The sequence below is a fragment of the Knufia obscura genome (assembly GCF_036327395.1).
Source record: "Knufia obscura strain CCFEE 5817 isolate CBS 148926 chromosome Unknown scaffold_10, whole genome shotgun sequence".
In the NCBI taxonomy this organism is placed as follows: domain Eukaryota; kingdom Fungi; phylum Ascomycota; class Eurotiomycetes; order Chaetothyriales; family Trichomeriaceae; genus Knufia; species Knufia obscura.
The window spans coordinates 1,160,152-1,179,888 of record NW_027042696.1 but is presented as its reverse complement, the minus strand read 5'-3'; the positions used below and the strand labels follow the sequence as shown (position 1 = coordinate 1,179,888).

Below are 19,737 nucleotides of genomic sequence, written 5' to 3'. Positions count from 1 at the left end.
TGAAACAGCACGCAGCTACAACGTACAACGGGTGGAAGGTAAGCTGTCAAGAGCTTCTCTCCTGGCTTGCATGCAATCATCAATGGAGTGGTTTCATGGCGCTCTGTCGTGATTTCAACACTATCGGACGGCCATCACTAACACCGAAACACAAGCGCTATCATACAACTCCGAAGATTTCACTACTCGACCATCACGTCAAAGCCCTGGCTTTGACACTAGCTACTGACATAGGGCAGTCCAAGGATGACACACTGGCATTTGCAATGATGGCGTGGTGGGTCTAGGAGGTTCCTTCCGCCGAGTATTACGCGAAGCAGATGCCGTGCGGATGGGAGTATCATGCAAGGCTCTGTATGGGATCTATTTGCTGCTACCAAGAACGGGGGCCGGCACTATCAGACATAAACACCACATCTATGGTACAAGCGAACAGACGTGTGTCTGACAAGGTACAAGCGATAGCTGCGATGATGCCGACACTAACGGAGCGAGTCAGGCGGAGACAGGAGTGAGGAGAGAGGGCATCAATCTTGTATTCATTTTGCTGGTAGAGATGGTAGAGGTCCGCATGCAGCGAGCAACTGGCGGCCGGCAGGCGCAAACACTCTACTATCCTTGGCTAGGCTTGTTGATACCCTTGAAAGCGATCTAATGCCAAAAATCGATGTTGGACCGCGCTTTCATTGCGACTGTACTGGAAGTTCCAGTAAGACCAACTTAAAAACATCCCAGCAGCCATCAAATCTGGACAGGCTCAGTCCATCGACCAGAGGTTTGCAGAACAAGCCAAGCGGATAAAGCAGCCGAATATTGCCAGCACGTTTGATCCTAATGTCAAAATGCACCCAAGGTGTATTGCACTTGTCACAAGATTCAGGCGGAATTGGTAGTGATACTACACTGCACTCTCCGAACGAGGTGTATCACTCATGACTGGTTGGTGTCTTTGCAGTGCAAGTCAGATGCTCTGGTATCACCATCTGGATACGCAAGCTAATACTCGGATGAACCTTGATTTCCATCGCGATTCTAACCACCCATAATCTTCCTCTTATCTAACACTACCTTACCACAGAGACCTTATACTCGAGAAAAAATCCATGTCGCTGATCTACAGACTGACCTTTACTTGGTGATACAGAACTGTCGAACAGGTATTCACCACGATGATCCTTCCAGGTATCGCCGATCAAAAGAGACTACTCGAGGATATCGCTACCGACGACCTGAACCACGTCTTCCACAGTACTCCTCCACATAATCAAAAGTTATGTCTACCAGGATGCACAACGGTAGCGATCAGATTGACACTATCATGGATGATGCATCTGCCGAGCCTGGACCTAGAAGCAAGGAATTCGCGACTGCGTTATTGGCTATGATCGAGAAGGACAAGAACGACCTTGAGCATCTCCCTGCAGAAATACTCGAGACTATTGCTTGGCTCGCAGTCTCTTCGATGCTGAGCTTCACCTCGAAAACACTATTTCGGAAGCTGGGCTTCATGAAAGGCCTCCAGAGTGACATAGGAATGTTGCTTTTCACCATAACACTTGACAACCCAGCCACAGCGAACGCTAATCACAAGTCCAAGACAGTCAATCTTGCCACATTGCTGCACAACCTGCCATTCTCGACCGCAGTAGCAAGAAGCACTCTTCCTCTCGTCCACGCTCAAGACTTGCCAGCTCTTCGTGTGCTGTACGCCACGTCACCATGGTCCACGCTTGGAGCTCTACGACATGCCGGCGACCAAGTATTGATGACATGGATGTCTATGACTTTTTCATCCGAAGAGTTCAGTATGAGCGACAAGACACACTTCGTCCGCATGCAACATCGCACAAACAAGAGGCGTGTGTCGACCACAGATGGCTCGCATTGGCTTTCCATACGAGGTCCTTATGACATCAGGGTGGCCTGTAGAAGTGGGAGCGTCAAGCAACCAGGGTGCATTCATTACATTGCAGGAGACTGTCCGACGAGCAGTCTTACAAATCTTCATGGCGTCTCTGAGCGCAAAGCATCTACCAAGATCTTTCAGTGTTCCTTCTCAGAATTCGTGGACAATGCGAAGATGAATGCCGCTTCTTTGGCCGCCTCCAACAATATGGCTTTGAGGGAGGTGAGCAAGAGTACCGCGGCAAAGCTTGATCGGATCATGCGAAGGTCGGGAAAGAAGGAAGCAGAGGAGGACCTCAAGCGAGATGGAGAGTCGGCATGATCTGCTTCTAATACCCCCCTCGAAATGGTCCACAATGAAAGCATGATGAATCTGCACGGTTCATCCATCGAACAAGCCGTCAATATCTATTCACGATCAAAGGTTTTGTATAGTATCCGGTCTATTCTACGTCAATTCTGTACTCGTTCTTTGTCAGTTCTATACACGTCTATACGAATTCTTTTTTGGTCATGAACAAGAGACCCCCGGTTCTTGTCACGATCGGCCTTGGTGCTCCTCGACAGCTTGACGAAGGACGTCCTTCGTCGTCTTCACAATCGTCTCGAATGCCTTTGCCACAAATTCTTCGCTCGAATTGGGATTTCCACATACAACTCTGATGAACGTCTTTCCATGCGTACTCGAACTCGTCAGGAACAGTTGACACCCATCATTGATCGTCTCCACAACTTGCTTCGAAAACCTATTTGCCAAATCTTCCGCCGTCTCGGCTGGTGTCGATTGTGCTTTTTTATCCTTCGTGCCTGACTGCTCATTCCCCTTTCCATGCTCCTGCTGCTCCACAGTCCCAAACGGACTCCCCTCAATCCCATTCTCCGTCTCCACACCCTCCTCCGGCTCCTCCACAGCACTTCCATCCCCCACACCCACTAACTCCCGAGGTATCGCCCCCGGCCTAACCCGAAAACAAACCAACCCAAACGCCGGCCGCCCCACAACCTCAAACAACTCCCTCCCCTCCCTAGTATCTCTCACCAACCCCTCAAACACCCCCCCAACCCTTACAGTCCGTCTGATATGCCCCCTCAACCCCTCAACCCCATACGACCTAACAACAAACCATATCTTCAGCGCCCGGAACCTCCTCCCCAATGGGATCTGCCAGTCGCGGTAGTCTGTTACTAGACCGCTGTCGGTGTGCTTGTTCTGGAGGTAGGCGGGGGTTATGCTTAGGGCGGATGTTAGGTCGGAGCGGGATTTGATGTAGAGGAGGGAGGCGTCGAAGGAGGTGAGGAGCCATTTGTGGAGGTTTGTGTTGAAGGAGTCTGCGGCGGACCAGGTTTGTGGGCCGGCGGGGAGGGCGCCGTGGGGGTTAGAGAGGGAAGGTTGGGATAGAAGGCTTGTGTCTGAGGCTGGCGGTTGGGTGTTTGGGGGCATACCGTTGGGTATGGGTATTGTGTCGTTTGTTCCATTGTTGGATGTACTTGGGTCGACATCGACGTTAGCATACTCAGGACATATCAGCGCTGTACCGGCGTATGCGGCGTCGATGTGGATCCAGATGTCGGGGTACTTCTCTAGCACCGGTGCGAGGAGGTGTAGCGGGTCCTGAGCACATGTCGACGTCGTACCATAGGATAGCGTGATGTAGTATGGTTCCAGACCATCCTCAATACACTTCTTTATCGTGCGTTCCAGCGCACCAGGCTGAACAGCCAAATCCTCCTCCCACGTCGTCTCTACCATCCTATGATACGTCCCCGCAATAATCGCCCCCTTCGCCGTGCTACTATGCGCCTGATCCGAACTCAACGCCACAAGCCTCGGCCTCATCTCAGCGATCCACTTCTCGCGCTCGGGCGATGGATTCGCTAGACCCCTCGCATCCGCCCTTCGATTCAAATACCGCTCCCTCGCAGCCACCATCACCGTTACAATCGCCTCACTCGCACTCCCCTGAATCACACCACCACCCCCATTCGGACTATCACTCCGAAAACCCCCCGGCAAATGCAACGCATCGGCCAACCAATCCAGCACAATCGTCTCAAGCTCCGTACACGCCGGACTACAAAGCCAATTAAACGCCGGCGCCGTAAACGCAGAACTGTACATCTCCCCCAATATACTCGGGTACGTTGTACAAGCAGGGAAGAAAGCCATGAAGTTCGGGCTTTGCCAGTGCGTTAGACCGGGGATTATGGATTTAGCGATGTCCGGTTGGATGGAGGACCATGGTTCGGGGTTGTTGGGGGCGTGGGAGGGGAGTTGGGGGCGGAGGTAGCCGGGCTTTATCGCGGGGAGGACGGGGAGGGTGCCGGTGGCGACGGAGGTGTTGTATTGGATTATCTCTTCGATTGCGGCGTGGGCTGCGGTGCGGAATTGGTCGGCGTTCATGCTGGCGGTGGTGGTGGGTGGTGGCTTTGGGGATGGAGATCGATTTGTAGTGGTTGAGGCGAAGGTGCGTGTCGTGGCGTGATAAATTTGTTGGTGTGGTCGAAGAGCAGTGAGTCTCATGGATCTCGCGAGAGACGACCAAATGGAGCGACTTTACACTGATATGCAGGTACTTGTTGCTGTGGGAAACAACAGTCTTGGCACCATGTACAAAGGCGGTACTCTTGTTGCACGAAGGCGTGTCGCTTAGCTACAGCAATCAGCTGACAGCCGATGCGACGAGGATCTTCTTTCGATCGAGGCCTCAAGCCTGAAGCTTACAAATCTGCATATGGCTCGATCAAGCTATCAGAGATATTGCAAATGCCTTGACCGTCAACCAATGACTATGAATGATCTGGATGTACATAGCGGATTTGTATGGTGAAGCAAAAAACATTCGGCGGAGAAGTTCCGCTGGCGGAAAGTCAATTAGAACTTGGCTCCCGCCTTCCTCTTCGGGACAAGCACAGTTGACACACCGTAAGCAAGCTTGCAGCACCCTCGACATTACAATCTATGTACTAGCTATTGATCATCATCTTCATAATCATGACATCGTCCCGTTTAATGACTGCACTGCCTTAGATGGCTTCCCCAGCTTCCTCTGTCTCTTCAGCTTCGTGACAAGATTCCTAATCCAGCCCATCCACAATAACATTGAACTCAGCAACAGTAGCACCATCGCCACTCATGTTTTCCTCCGTGAAAGTACCGTTATACAGGCTTCCCCAGATCGCCAACGTCGCGAATCTACTTGTCCACAATTCTCCACTCTGAACCTGCATATCAGCCTCGGTATAGCTCTGCGAGCCATTCAACCACAGCTCACTGACGTTTTGTCCTACTGGTCTGATCTCGCTCACACGCTGTGGCTCGAACGGACTTGAGATTTCTACCATAGCTCCCTGTGCGATCATTTGCGCTGTGGCCGTACCAACGTCGGTGGACGTAGCAGAGTCATTGTGGAACCACAGACTGTAGTTGTAGGCTGGTGCATCACCCCATTCAAAGCGAAAGCCGAGCACTTGATGGCCTGTTTCGAGATGAACAGTTAGTTGAGCTGTCTCGTTCGCAAACTCAGGCTGCCATTTGGTAGATGAGGCACCGTCGACGGCGCCGATGGCGAATTGGCCTGGTACTACATCCGAATCGGAGAATGCAGGTTGGCATTGGACGAGATTGTTTGGTATTGATCTGATGTCGCCAATTTGTCGGTTGGGTACCGTAATTGTGCCGTTTGCAGGCAGAGAGTACATTGTCTGCTTGCCGTTGACGGCGCCAAGCGCAACAGGGATATCCGCGTTCTCGAAGGTTGCATTTGACACGGCGCCTGACGCGAGAGGTCCATCAAAGCTGCGCGACAGGGTTGTATGTGTCTGGTTCGAGAAGGCCGAGATAGGCCAGCCTTGCCAGTAGAAAGTCCGGTACGTGAGTTGTGGAATCTGTGGCGGAAGTGAAGGGTCAATATGCAGAATCCAATCTGGGATAAGGCGAAGACCTAGATATCCGAAAAGGACGACTTGATTGGCTCCACCATGACCTGTGAGGAATGGATAAGCAGGGTGAAAGCCGCCATTAACTTCGTAGTCGTCAATCAATTGCTCGCTGAATTGAAACCATGGAGCACGGACGTAGGGATGTGTCGAGTATTGTTGATAAGTGTAAGCAGAGCAACCAGACGGAGAAGCCTCATTTGCAACGATGCTAAAAACCGAATATGTCATGCCGGGTCCATCCTGGGATTGCTTGTTGGCGTAGTAGTTGAGATCAGACAAGGAGTCATCAGTCGTGTAGTTCTGTCCATCGTAGGACAGAGGATATGTCACAAGCACCACGTCCGCTTGTTTCACACTGACATTGCCAGGCATACCCGTGTACTCAAGCACAATATTTGCTTCATCGTTGGTAGAGATGACAACATTCTCTGATTGTTCTGACCAGGTCTCATTCGCGGTTTGGTTGAAGTATTCTCGGAATTGGTTCCCATAGTTCAGAATCTCTGATATGAGCGGCATGGTGAAACCGCCATTGTCGACGTGATTTGCAAACTCGTCAGGGTCGGTCATATTTGTGAGTGACCAGCGCGACCCGTTTGGCTGTAGGATCTCAGACAAGGTGATTGAGATCGAGTCGAAGATGGGTAACAAATTCTTTTGGAAGAATTCCGTGTCACCCGATGCTACCCAGTAGTTGATGAAGTCAAGGCCAATATCCCCGTTCAGATGATATTCATAATCCCAGCAAGGCCCAGTCGCCGTGCAGTTGCCATATCTGCCGCTAGTCCAGGGAAAGATTGCACCACTGGTGGAGTACTCAGTCTGATTCTTCGATGACTGGTAAGAAGTTTCGACATTCTTCTGAGCTTGCGCATATCGCTCAATTCGATAGTTGGCAATACCTCGTGCAGCGTAGGGAAAAGTGGCGACCAGCCCTGGCTGCATCCAGACTTCAGCGTCCCAGAATATCTGACCAGCGTAAGAGTCCGACCCTAGGCCGCCGACTGCTATACTATGGCTATTGATCGAAGCGTTTCCCACAGCTTGTTGAGCGCTTTCAGAGACAGTCTGCTGCAGAAGGTAGAATGGGTTGGCCACAGCCATGATCTGAGCTTCTATGATGTAATCATCGTCGGGCAATGAGCCATTCTCTGGGAAAGAATAGTTGTCGACAGATGTCGCTGGGAAGAGCTCCCTCCATTCTGCTACGTGCGATGCTAGACTGGGTGCGTATCCCTGGTTTCTGGCCTGCATAGCTGCGTCCTGTGCTATCCGCTGCGGATCATCAAAGGCGTCGGAAGACGCAACGCCGACGTACTTGAAGACAGAAATCGTCTCTCCCGCAGACACGCTGACCTGTTGTGCTGATGCAATGGACGATTCGTTCTTGCCAATCCAGGTTGCGTTGTACTCAGTATTGATGGCCTCGGCCAGGTTTCCGCCTTCGACAGACATGCTTGCGTACACATAGGCTTCGATATCCGGTAAACCATACGGACTGACTGCGGAATAGACGAAATCACCATCGCTGCCCTTGGTCTTGAAGATCGACCGTGTAGCACAATCTCCATCGAGCACATTGACAAGGTTGATAGTTGTGTCTTCATGAGCTGTAACGTTCATGCTGATATAGGCTTGGCTAACATTGACCTTGTGAAGAAACATCTGATATGACACATCGAGCGTCGAATTTGAGGACGGAGACCACGTGAACGCCCAGTTCATCAAGCTATGTTTCATGTCGATGGAGCTCGTAAAGTTTTGTATCTCATCAGAGGGAGTGCTGGCATGAAGTGCATTGCCGTCGACCTCAAGCGCAATTCCAGACCAATGCGGTATGCCACTGATGGCAGTGTCCCACCCATATTGATAAAGCCATGGGAAGTTCGACCCATTAGTTGTCGGTTGGATGTCCCAAAAGCCCCCAACAGTCGCAAAGGTCTGTCTGCGATTCCACAGCGGCCAACCATTCAGCACATCTCCATTCACAGGCTGGTCGTACTCGAAGAATGGTCCAAGCGCTGCGACGTTGATACCAATGTAGCCGTTGGCGAGCGAGATGCGAGATTGGTAATGACCTTGATCGAGGGAAGTTGTGGTCAATTGCCACGCGTTGTTATCCCAGGTGACATTTTCGAAACGTGTCTGATAAATCGAGGCCCTCGTCGATTCCTGCTCTTGGCGTGCGAGTAACGGAGATGCAGTTGTAAGGTTCGCTATGAGCAGTGGCAACGAAAGAAACGCGCTTGTTGTGCGTGAGTCGTACATGTCGACTGCCACATTCCAGAAATACGACCACATCCAGAGATCGAGAAGAGGTACCTTGAGATATACACAAATTTAATGGTTGCGTAATAAAGGCCTCACTCGCAGTCCTCGTAAGCAAGATCGCATGGGTTAAAGACGGCTAGTCCAGCATGTAGCTCAGCCTCCAGTCACTCGGGATGGCAGGAACAGTCGGAGCGTAACATGGGGAGTGCATTGAACCTCATGAAGCGACCGCACTGACACGCTTGCACTCTTGTACCACACCATTTCGAGCAAGTGCTGCAAGGTATAATGCTTGGCATGTCACCGGGCATCAAGAGTTTTACGGACCATGCAACCAACGCGTGGGTTGGAGGCTGTTGCGACTTCCTGTTCCGAGTGAAGCTGTTGCATCAGTGGCAGGAATACGGTCTGTGACGTCATCGGGCATGGGCACCCCGGCTACTCCGCACATCGGACGGGGCGGCCTACTGTAAGCCCGACCAGCAAGAGCAGAAGCAAAATCCGTGTGCCTGACAGTCCTTGCCGTCCTGCCTTTCTGTACGCAAGCCACCACATTATTACCACAGTACATCTTTCTTCGCTTGTGTGTGCTTTTCTTCATTTGTGTAGATGAAGACCATCCTCACTCGTCATCTTCCTCCTCCTCTTCAGCCCGAGCAGGAGCACCGCTACGTCTCTTGCCTCTCAGATAGCTATCTGATGTGGTGATGGCCTTCTCTCCGACATAATGCTTGCCATCCCACTCAGTTTTACAGGTAGGGCAGATTCGATTTCGTTGTACCCGGAAGAACGCTTGTGTGCAAATATCGTGTAGCCGGACCGGACAGTCTCTGTTCGGACATCGTTGACCCTAAGAACTGTCAGCTTCCTGTGGAAAGAACAGGCGGGAACACTTACCACCGTTATGATCTCTTTGCACGCCTCACACGATTTTATCTTCCGTATATCGTTCTCTTCATCGTTATATGTTTCGACTAGCCAACCCTTGAGCTCCATCAGACCGCGAGGGCTAAGGCTATAGAAGCCCTTTGCACTCTTCTCAAGCCACCCTTCAGCGACAAGCTTCGACAGCAAGATCTCTGCTTCGTGAGCGGTCAAGTTGAACTTCGTCTGGCTTTCCCCATTCTGTTGCGTTTGTGTCTCACGGCGACCTGCTCTCACGAGATTCAGCGCATCCTTCCCAGCAATACACATTGCTTCGCGTCTTTCGGTGTTGTTAGCATCGAACATCTCATCGAACAAGCGCTTGACATAGCCAATCTCATCACTAGTATGAATCGTAGCTACCTGCGTAAGGGCATCGCTGGTAGTGTTGACTAGAGCATAGTACGTCTCACGAGTGTCCTGATGAAAGGCACTACGAATCTCAAAGTCCAGTGGTGAGAGTGCGTCGTTTGCAGCAGAGATCATCGAGGCAAAGTCTTCTTGTGTTATGTCTCCCACTCGAACTTCCTTCTTCTCATGAACGCTGAAGATGGCAGCGAGAATAGGTCGTGCTTGTTTGAAGGTAAGTACATTGCGTGAGAAGAAAGCCTGAACAAAGGCTCTGTTTGTGTCCTCGTACGCCATGTTGAGCGTCCGGGATCAACGACGTCTCCTGTCGCGAATCTTCATTGCTTTATACGTGCGAAATTGTTAACAGTCTGCAGAAATGCGACGCGTTCAAAGTGGTCGACGCGACAAGGCCGTGGTTCAGCCTCTTTCAAGAGCGCATCGTGCCAAGCTGTCTTGGCAGGGATCGGCGGTCGTTGGATCGAATGGCCGACTTTGGAATGCCTTCTGGAACCATTTGGTAGCGAGATACAGAAGGCTTCAGGAGTTTTCATATAGGTAGGACGGTACTGAACGGTATACATAATGATCCCCTGGAAGCGAGATGCAAAAGACTGCAACGAAAGAAGAACTATCTTGACTCCAGATCGTCTCCGTACTAACTGAGTACTTAGCCATCCACTCTTTGTGACGGAGTTATCCTTCGAACCCTTCGTGCCTTGCTCACTCGGGAGTCGCAATACGTGTCTTTGTTTCCCGGTCAAGCTTGAAAGCCGGTCCTTACGGCATGCACGCTCGTCCCTGCTGGTCATGCTATAGCTTTCGCTCATTGCAAGGTTATCATTCGGCCAATGTCCCCTTCCTCCACTTATTCATGCGGATCGAAAGGTGCCTGCGCCGTAGCCTGCCCGTCCTCGAAGCCCACAGCGACCGATGCGCAATGGACTTCTTCGGTTTCGCTTCGAACTTCCGGGGGTACCCGGTTGCCTACCTGAACTGAAACGTCAATCTGACAAACCCGCAACCAGACGAGCTCCCGCAGTCGTCAGGTTCAGCGCCGAAGCGCTGAAGCTATACAACAACCAACAAGAACAAGTCCACTCCCCATGGGTCCACTCAACAGTGTCGTATCCCTCAAGCGGGGAATGAAGCTCGGATCCGCAACATCAGTCCCGGCCAGGTCACAATGACACCGCGACCGGTTCCCCGCCATTTGCCTGGCTAACAATGCGCTCGAACCCAATATTGAAGCACAACGCAACGTCCTCGTGAAGTAAGTCGTGGTTGGTGACGCCACAGCCTTCGATTTGCCCCGCCTTGGTCGAGGAATGTTGCCCGGCGCTATGGACAAGCCGCTCAGCAGAGGTATAGTGTACCACAACGCTACCGTGTCGAGAACAGGCCTAGTGCAGACTTGCAGACGGAGAAGTTAATCCTCGACATCCTTCCGCTGGTCGATCCATTATCACTCCCGCCAGTCTTAGGTTATTCCAATATGCCACGCCCAATGATATGACAGAGAGGGCTGGATATGTCGGTCCTGATCTCCAGACGTATGGGATTGAGAACCTCCAATCACTCGAACGGGAGTATCGTGCCTAATCACTCCTGCTGCGTATTTGCAGGGCAGCTTGTATGGGAAGGCGGCTGAGCTGATCCGATCTGATCAAGGAGGATGTATGATGACACCAAGCGTAGTGGGTCTAGCAGATGGTGAGGACAAGGCAACGGCCGTTCTCACTCCTGCCTCCTCCGTCAGAACAAGTCATCAGACAGTAATGTCAATCAACCCACATGCTCAAAACACCTCCTCAATCTTATGATCCTCATCCTCCGCCAACTTCTTCACCCGTCCTCCCTCCCCACCCTCCTGCCCCTCCTCATCCCTCATCAACACATTAACCAACCTAACACACCCCTCCTGAATCCCCTCCGCCTCCCTCCTCAAATGCAACTCCCTAACAACAGGATAAACCTTAACCGCCCTCAACACATCCCTCCCCTCCCGTCCAGCCGTAAGCAACATCAACGTCTCCAAATGCGTCGCAACAACATCATCATCCACCTCCCTCTCCTTATCCGGCGGCAACAACATCAACTCCGCCAACATCCCCTCACTATCCTCCCCATCAAACTCCTCATTTCCCGCAAGCGGCAAAAGCACATACGGCAATAACCCCACACCACCCTCCTCCTCACTACGCATCAAATACTCATGCCGCTCCACCTCAAAACAACAATTCTTAATCGTACTCGCGATTCCCTTCCGCCTCGTCAAACTTCCATGTTCAGTGAACACAACCAACTTCGTAATCGGAACCACACCGTCATACCCCTGTCTCTCCAATAAATACCCCCGTCCCTCCGCAAACTTACTCAAATCCGCAAACACATACGCCAAATAATCATAGTCCGCCTTCGGATTCAAACTCCGATTCGCGCCCTTAACGAATACATCCATAAGCTGATCGAGCACCCGTGAACTCCCACTAATCTGCACTGACACCGGGCTATCAACCTTCTCCGCCTCGACCTCCCCACGACTCGTAGTCTTAAGCTTCACCCTCACCTGCTTACTCGGCGGGACCGCACGCTCAGCCATAAGAAGTCGTCTCGCAAGCACATCATCCTTGACCAAATTCGCGAGCAGCGCACAGCAGAGATCTGCGTTGACCTCGCCGATATCATCGATTACCTTCTTCAGTAACACCTCCACGAACGCATCGTCCCTACTATAATATTCCAGAATCTCAGTGTCCCCCGCCCCAGTGAGATTTACGAGGATGGTTAACGAGTCAGTCGCGATTTGAGTGTAATCGCGGATCAGGAGTTTGAGGTCCTTGAGGGGTTCGTTCTGTTGGCGTTTCCAGAGGGATGTGTGGTCGTGCGAGGTTGAGTAGGGGACTAAGTGTTGGGTTGCGACGGAGCGGATTTGGGTGTTGCCGTGGTGGAGGAATTCGATTAGTTCTTCGAGTTCGGTGGGCATTGTGTTGGGCTGTGCTGTGTTGGGTGTTGTGTGGTGCGGAGTTGAAGTCGGGATCAGTTGGCGCTGGCCGGTGGGTGTCGCACTGTGCGTGCGAATATGATAAGATGAGACCTAGGCGGAGGAAGAGAGTGGGCAATTTTATAGACAATTTCTATGCGTCGTTGGTCTTAAGTCGGCTTACTGGTCTTTGCCAATGCGACGGGTACTTCGTCTGTTCTCCTGCCGCCTGGTCGTGAGTAGGTTGAGGCTGAAAAAAAATGTCGATGATTCGGAGTGAATATTATGTCATCGTGGATCGCGAACATCAGGCCATAAGGCATTCATCAAGGAAGGCGGCATTCTCCTCGGATATCTACCTGACACCCGGACATTGCCGCTCGATACCTATCCCGGGTACCAAGCTCCCCTAAGTTGGTAATGTGGTCGCTGGACGCGAATCCAACATCCATCGTCCAATGTTCCTGACAAACACTTGCACCTTCGTTGACAGTGTCTCAGTATCAAGTATCGAAGCTCGTGTAAGAAGTCAGAGGAGCATGCGACATTGTGGCGTTGCGTGAAAGGGACGCTTGTAAGTAAATGTCAGTAGATTTATGGTTCCGGTCAACTTTATTCAAAGTCCAACCCAAGCCCATCGAGAACTGTACATCAAGACACGCAATGACCGGCAACGCTGATGAGTGACCCTGCACCAGATATAGTTATGTCTTGAGGGCGAACAACTATGGTAAGCACATCTTGAAGCAGAAGATGCTGAATGACACAGAGCGTATGGTTGTAAACTACAAGGATCCTTCAACAGTTACATGTCTGACCGCATCGAGCGGAGAGTGCATATTTGCTTGCAATCATTATAGATGCTGAGCCAGGTCCTAGTGCTGACCGGCAGCATTGAGCACTAAGATTGTTCTTCGAGGACAGAAAAATATACACATTTCTATGTAAGGCTATTCTTGCCGCACGAGATGTAAACCACGTCTCGAAACTCATACATACACGCATGCCTATTCAATCAACGCCGACTTCCATCAAATCAATCCTCAATGTACAATATACACTACCAGTAGCCCCTTCAAGTATCAAACATAGATTAGAACGCTGCCACTGCCACGGCTATAGCCTGGCTATCCGAGTGACTGATCGAAACATTGACAGATTTCATACCCGCATCTTTGGCGGCTCTCAGTGCCTCACCGTGCAATTCAACCTTCGGCGCTCCATTCGCATCCGAGAGGATCTCGATATCGGCAAGTGCTGCACCTGCACCCTTGCTGCTGACGCCCAAAGACTTGAAAACTGCTTCCTTGGCTGACCATCGACCAGCGAATGAAGATGCCGGTGATGGTGCCTTCTGACAGTATGCTTGCTCAGCCTGAGTGAAGTTTCGCGAAACGAACGTTTCGTTGTCGATGTTGATGGCTGAGATATCCTCCACATCGACACCAATCTTCGAGCCTGGAGCAGCAGATGCTGCAGTCAGATTCTCGAGCATCTCCCTTGTCTGTTTGGCATGTGGACTCTCGGTATTCTGCCACTTGGCTGGGAAAGCATATTCGCCGGTCTTCTTGTCGGCGACGGCACGCTGGTCTGGGTTAAGGAAGACGGCCTCCATCTGTGCCTCAGCATATGGTGGTGCACTCTTGGCAACAAACAGACTGTTGTTGATCATGCCGTTGTGGAAGAATCGGTAAGCCTTCTTCTGACGTGACTCCACCTTCATCTTGTATGCAGCATACTCGGTAGCATCGAGAGTAGCATACAGGTATTTGGGGTGAATACCAATAGCTTGAGCACCTTTCTGACCGAAACCGAAAGATGTAACCGAAAATGCCTTGACGCCGTCGGTCTGGATGGACTTATTCGGGTAGACAATGTAGTCGAATTTCTCCATGACTGGGTCGACGTTATCAGCGTTTCTGTTACCTGGCACAAGACCTGAGTTGAGGACTTGCAAACAACCGTTGAACATCCATGCACCAGCAGCACCCTTTGGATGACCGGTGAGATATTTCTGGAAGATACCGAGCAAGGCATTACCCTTCTTTCGACCGAGATGGGCCATCTGCTCGCAAATGACAGAAGACTCGTTCTTGTCGTTGGCAACAGTGGATGTACCATGGAAAGATGCAACATCAAGATCGTCAATCGTAAGACCCCATGTAGCAAGAGCACCGCGAAGAGGTGCAATGCGTGAGTCTTGCCTCCAGAACTGGTTGCCGAGACTAAATTGTGCTTCTCGTTCTTGTCTTTTGGCTTCGCGTTCAACATGAGCGGCACGCTCTTCTGTGTAGGCCTTTTCGTCGAAACCGAAGCCAGCTTGGTCCTTCATAGCAGCGACTTCTTCATGCAAGTACATGTATTCAGACTCTTGCCAATCTTTGATCTGCTTCCTTCGAAGGTCGAGTTGTCTCTTTCGGTACTTGATATCGAGAAGTGGCGATGGGTACTTGCCTGGGTTTTCGCGAGCAGTTGTCAGGACACCCTTGCCTGGAGCTGGCACAGATCGGCCAATCTTGTCGGTCGCAGTGGTGGTCAGAGCAAGGATACCGTAGATTGGTGTACCCATCTGCAAAGCGAGTCTAGCCGTCATGATGATTTGCATACCACAACCTTGCGACTCCATGAAACCGGCTCGGGTAGTGGTCGTTGGTCGAGACATTTCGCCGGGCGTTCGACCGTGCGCAATTTCATCCTCAGCATTGGAAGTGGCCTTCATGTTGGCGAACTCATATGAGCCTTCTTCTTGGAAGTCATCGAAACCACCAACCAAGCAGATCTTGGCTTTGCCCTCCAAAATGGTTTCGTAACCAATATCAACCGACTCCACAGCGGTGGCACAGGCGCCCACAGGAGTTTTGATTGGGCCAGTGCCGGAAAGGAGCAACATGTTGACCCAGGCGGCCATGGTGTTGATGAAAGATTCCTGCAGAATATCTTTCTGAACAGGCTTGTCCATGAACCGGTCCTTGTACATTCCTCGTAATGCGGTAGTACCGCCAATACCGGAGCCAACGCAGTTACCCAGTTCAGACAGATGAACATACTTGTAGAACTCGTAAGGATCAGTGATACCAGACGAGAGAAGTGCTTCAACCGTGCAGACCAGGACAAATAGCGTGACCTGATCGACTTGTGAGATAATGTCGTCTGGAACACCGTAGGTCTTAGCATTCCACCCAGTTGGGATCTGACCCGCAACAAGGCGATCGAATCGAAGAGCCTTGGGGATTAGCAGTGTCGCACCCTTCTTCAGACGGACTGTGTATTCGCCGGACTCGAGGGCGAATATCTCAACCTTGTCACCGTGCTCACGCTTGAATTCATTGGCAGTCTCAGCGGAAGACTCAAATGGATCAAGGTCCTCTTCAATCTGAATCTCTTGCAACAGCTGCTTTTTCTTTGGATCGTAGCCGTTGAAAAGCTCGGGTTCGATAAGACGGATGCCCGAGTGTTCGAGAATCTGCTTCTCGTATTTGGCCTTAACATCCTTGTCGTCGACAGGTTCGTTGGTTTTAGCATCAACCCAGCCGGAATATGATTTGCCTTTGAGAGCACCATTGTGATTCTTGATGAGACCCATAACCCAAGCCATTTCGATACAACCCTCGAGCGAGAACTGGCCGTAGGCTTCCATTTCCCATCGAGTTCGAGAGTTACCCCAGGGACCGACTTCTGAGAAACCGGTAACGACAACAACTTTGTCAAGATCGACCATGCCCTTGAGGTTATCATTGAGAGGAGCAATCTCGGTCTTCCAGTCTGGCAGTGTTGGGAAATCGAATTTGATGTTGGCTCTTGGCTCCACGTTGACCTTCTTGTACAGTGCTTCGCTATCTTCACCATTGACGATCTTGTTCTCAATCGCATTTTCCTTGCTAACAGCTTGTCGGATGGCACTCGTCTCCATTATCTCGGCTCGCAGCTTAGTCATCATATCCTTGAGATTTGGCAAGAACTGTAGACCACCATTGAGATCAGCCCATACAGGCTCATTCTGGCACAGGTCAACAATGGCAGGAGACATGAGACCCAACAAGTTGAAAGCCATCTCTTGCTGCGAGAATGTTCGGACACCGAACTTCTCAACGCCTTCAGCGACGATGTTGTTTCCACTCATGAGGCCGGTACCACGAGTCCAGCCGATAACGGCACCGCAGATGGTAAGGTAGTCAGCCCAGCTTTCAGAGTACCACCGGTTGAACAGAGTCTCAAGGCCAAGCTTGGACTCGGAGTAGAGACCATCGTTACCGAATGTACCGTGGTTAGGGGAAAGAGGTATGATGACTTGAGCAGGCCGCGTATTGAAACCGTGCTCGACCTTGTGAGCCTTGACGGCACCCAACATTCGGATGACGTTGGTCAACATGATACGGTGAGCGAGCTCAGACTTGGAATCAATGCTGTCGATCTCACGGCCGTTCTCTGGAATGGCAGCGAAAGGCACTATAAAGTCAAGATCCCAGCCGAGACCCTTCTTGATGTCGTAGATGTAATCAATGAGAGCATCGACATCCTGCTTGCTACCCTGGTTGAAAGGCACAACAACAAGTTGAGAGCCACGAGCACCGAACCGAGCGTACATAGACTGGTAGTATTCGGTGACTTCTCGAGAGTATCGAGAGGTCGTAACGACGACCTTAGCACCACCACTGATCAGACCTTGGAGGACCTCAGCACCGATAGATCCAGCGCCAGCACCTGTCATGAGCACCATCTTGCCTTGGAAGCTCAGACCGTCCTTGGCAGCATTCTCGAGACCTTCCAGATAAACGTTGGTAAGCTTCTTGCTGTACTCCCAACCATGGTCATCCTTCTTCTTGAGGTGCAAGAACGGAACAGTCTCGGTCTTGCCCTTCTTTACTGTGCCGTTCATGGTAGCTCGAGTCAGAGCACCGTTCATACCAGGCTTCTTCACGTCGCCATTCTCTTGAGGCATAATTTGTCGCTCGTTCATGCCCATGGTTCGGACGATGTCCTTGTAAAGTGTTTGGACTTGCAGTTGCGCCTCCTTGTTCATCTTGTTCTGCTTGCGAATCATTCTGTAGACTTGCCGCAGATCGTTTTGAATCTTTGTTCTGTTGCTATATTCGGAGATCTTGCCACCTTCTGCCATCTCCCGAACGTAAAGCTCGAGTTTGCGGCCACTCTGGCGAGGAACCTCAGCATATGCGAGGTTTCCTCGAGCATCAACCGTGGTTTGAGGACCCATCGGCACAGAGACATCCTTGTATACTGGTGCTTCACTGAGCACGTCTTTGCAGTTTTCAATGAGCTGAGCTCCAAGGTCTTTCGCGAGCAGGTAGGTCTCGCCTCGTTCGGTAGGGCAGTTGTCGATATGGTACTGCATGTAGTCGATTAGGGTCGGGTTGGATCTGTTCATGATTCGAATGCACTGTGCGACAATCTCACGGTCAACGGCCTGCAAGCGGCCAAAGATGATATCGTAGTACATGCTGAGAGCGTCTTGCCGAGCCCAGTTCCATGCCGAATCATAGATACGGGCCTTCAGAGGGCTGAAAGACGGTTCGATACCTGTGGCGTAGAACTCGCCATGCTCGACATTCCAAAGGTCAAGCTGGGACTGTAGAGCTTTGTTGGCTTCTTGTGATCCAACAAAAGCCTTGTCGCCGGACCGAAGATCCATTTTCAGATATCGTGCGAGAAGCTCGAGCTGCTGCTTGAATAGAACCCGCTGATCTTTGGTCAGGGCATCGAGCGCCGCAGGATCCATCATCATGCCACCACCAGCTGCGCCAGAGTCGCCACCAGCAGCCGGGGAAGACAAGCTGATACCAGCGGTTGCGGCATACTTTTGAGCGGTGTCGTCCAGAAAAGCCTTCGCATCACTTTCAGAACCCAACCTGGAAGCAGGCTCCATAGTGAGGGCAAGCAACAGGACACTATCCTGTCGCCCAGCGCCGAGGCCAAACTTGGTCTCAAGGTGTTTTCTGACTGCGGTGATGTTGAAGCCACCAGGCATCTTGGAGGACACCATTCTGGCAATCAACGACTGCGACTGTTTTCCTAGCTGACCGTTGAAGGTAGACTGCATGGCTGCACCCAGCTCGTCTAGAGGAGTATCTTCTGGCTTTTCTGGCGTCGAACCGAATTCCTTGCCCAGGTCTCCCAGAATCTCATTTTGAAGTGTAGACTTGCCTCCTACCAGATCCTTGATAGCTTTGCTGAGCGGGATGTCGTTCAGAGGCTTCTTCAGTTTCTGTGCAACTAAGCATCTCAAGATATCTACAGCTTGTACAGGAGCATCGGCAACTGCTGCTGCCGGACCTGCACTGGCAGCTGGCGGAGGAGGAGCTGCCGCAGCGGGAGCGGCAGATGTAGACGGCGCAGGCGCTGAAGATGTTGACGCAGAGGTAGCTGGGGCAGCTGGCTCTTCTTCCACAGGATCGACATCGTAGTAAATCTCTTTCAGGTCTTTGTTGTATGCGAGAACTTGGCGCTGTACCGATGTCGCCGCGTCGTATGCCTCATATTTGGATGCTAACGTTCTCTTTGCCATGCCACCGAGTGTATCTGCCGGGCCGATTTCGACTATCCTTTCTGTCCTGTTCGTCTCCAGAATGACATCTTGTGTTTCGATCCATCTTACAGGAGATGCGAATTGGTATGCTAGAAGCTCAACGAGCAGAGTATGAGCGAGCTCTTGCTCGATTTCAGGACGCATTGTGACGGATGCGCCTAGGGAGAAGTATAAACCGGGCGTGTGGTTGTGTCAAGAAGTGAGGTGGTGCTGAATGAACTTAATCAGAGCACTGCCGACCTCGACGATATGGGTTTTCGGGTATTAGGTACTGGGCGAGGACGCTGGTGTTCAGCAAGAATTTTGCTTGCCGTGTCGAATTGGGGTATCAAAAAGTAGCAGGACTGGCAGCCAACCTCAAAGGCACAAATAAAGTGGCAGCAAGAGAAGTTGAGAAAGGACGAATGTACAGGACGACCTGCTTCGTACTTGCAGCAATCGAGCACAGAAAGTATTGGAGGATGGGGTGTACGGATTGCCGGCGTGGTTGGGATGGCACTTTCTATTATTGCGTTGGGTTTATTAGACGAGGGAAAGAATCCTACTACGAGCGCAACTGCAGCTTCTTGGAGCCAAGCCTCGGGACAAGGTCAGATACGAATTCTTCTACTGGAGTACGAGTCAAGATGCAGCAGAGTTCCTGTTGAGCAGCCACTGGCAGCCTGGTCAACACCTTTGAGAGCGACTTGACCAGGTGCGTTTAAAGGTTGAGCTGCTCAAAAAACACTCGGCTTTCCCAGGTGGAGGGCAAGTGGAGATTTTAGCGGGATCCATTCGCTGTAAGCCAGGGCAGTTATGGAACAGCGTGACCGGGAAGCCGCATAGG

At 51.4% G+C, this 19,737-nt stretch overlaps 6 protein-coding genes across 6 annotated transcripts; 1 reads left to right on the top strand and 5 right to left on the bottom strand.

The window, feature by feature from the left end:
- Window positions 1-1,285: 1,285 nt before the first annotated feature.
- PMZ80_008263 (uncharacterized protein) lies at window positions 1,286-2,227 on the top strand (the record flags this gene model as incomplete). Its single annotated transcript, XM_064876664.1, has 1 exon — window positions 1,286-2,227. One exon carries the CDS (start codon window positions 1,286-1,288, stop codon window positions 2,225-2,227), a length of 942 nt encoding a protein of 313 aa, XP_064727971.1.
- Window positions 2,228-2,443: 216 nt separating this feature from the next.
- On the bottom strand, window positions 2,444-4,306 carry PMZ80_008262 (uncharacterized protein; the record flags this gene model as incomplete). The annotated part of the gene is made up of 1 exon (XM_064876663.1): window positions 2,444-4,306. One exon carries the CDS (start codon window positions 4,304-4,306, stop codon window positions 2,444-2,446), a length of 1,863 nt encoding a protein of 620 aa, XP_064727970.1.
- A 674-nt stretch (window positions 4,307-4,980) lies between these two features.
- Window positions 4,981-8,112, bottom strand: ATH1 (alpha,alpha-trehalase ath1; the record flags this gene model as incomplete). The annotated part of the gene is made up of 1 exon (XM_064876662.1): window positions 4,981-8,112. The coding sequence occupies one exon, from the start codon at window positions 8,110-8,112 to the stop codon at window positions 4,981-4,983; it is 3,132 nt and encodes a 1,043-aa protein (XP_064727969.1).
- A 625-nt stretch (window positions 8,113-8,737) lies between these two features.
- Window positions 8,738-9,684, bottom strand: PMZ80_008260 (uncharacterized protein; the record flags this gene model as incomplete). Its single annotated transcript, XM_064876661.1, has 2 exons — window positions 8,738-8,965; window positions 9,013-9,684. 2 exons carry the CDS (start codon window positions 9,682-9,684, stop codon window positions 8,738-8,740), a joined length of 900 nt encoding a protein of 299 aa, XP_064727968.1.
- A 1,501-nt stretch (window positions 9,685-11,185) lies between these two features.
- Window positions 11,186-12,373, bottom strand: HGH1 (the record flags this gene model as incomplete). Its single annotated transcript, XM_064876660.1, has 1 exon — window positions 11,186-12,373. One exon carries the CDS (start codon window positions 12,371-12,373, stop codon window positions 11,186-11,188), a length of 1,188 nt encoding a protein of 395 aa, XP_064727967.1.
- Window positions 12,374-13,463: 1,090 nt separating this feature from the next.
- Window positions 13,464-19,055, bottom strand: FAS1_2 (beta subunit of fatty acid synthetase; the record flags this gene model as incomplete). The annotated part of the gene is made up of 1 exon (XM_064876659.1): window positions 13,464-19,055. The coding sequence occupies one exon, from the start codon at window positions 19,053-19,055 to the stop codon at window positions 13,464-13,466; it is 5,592 nt and encodes a 1,863-aa protein (XP_064727966.1).
- Window positions 19,056-19,737: the final 682 nt, after the last annotated feature.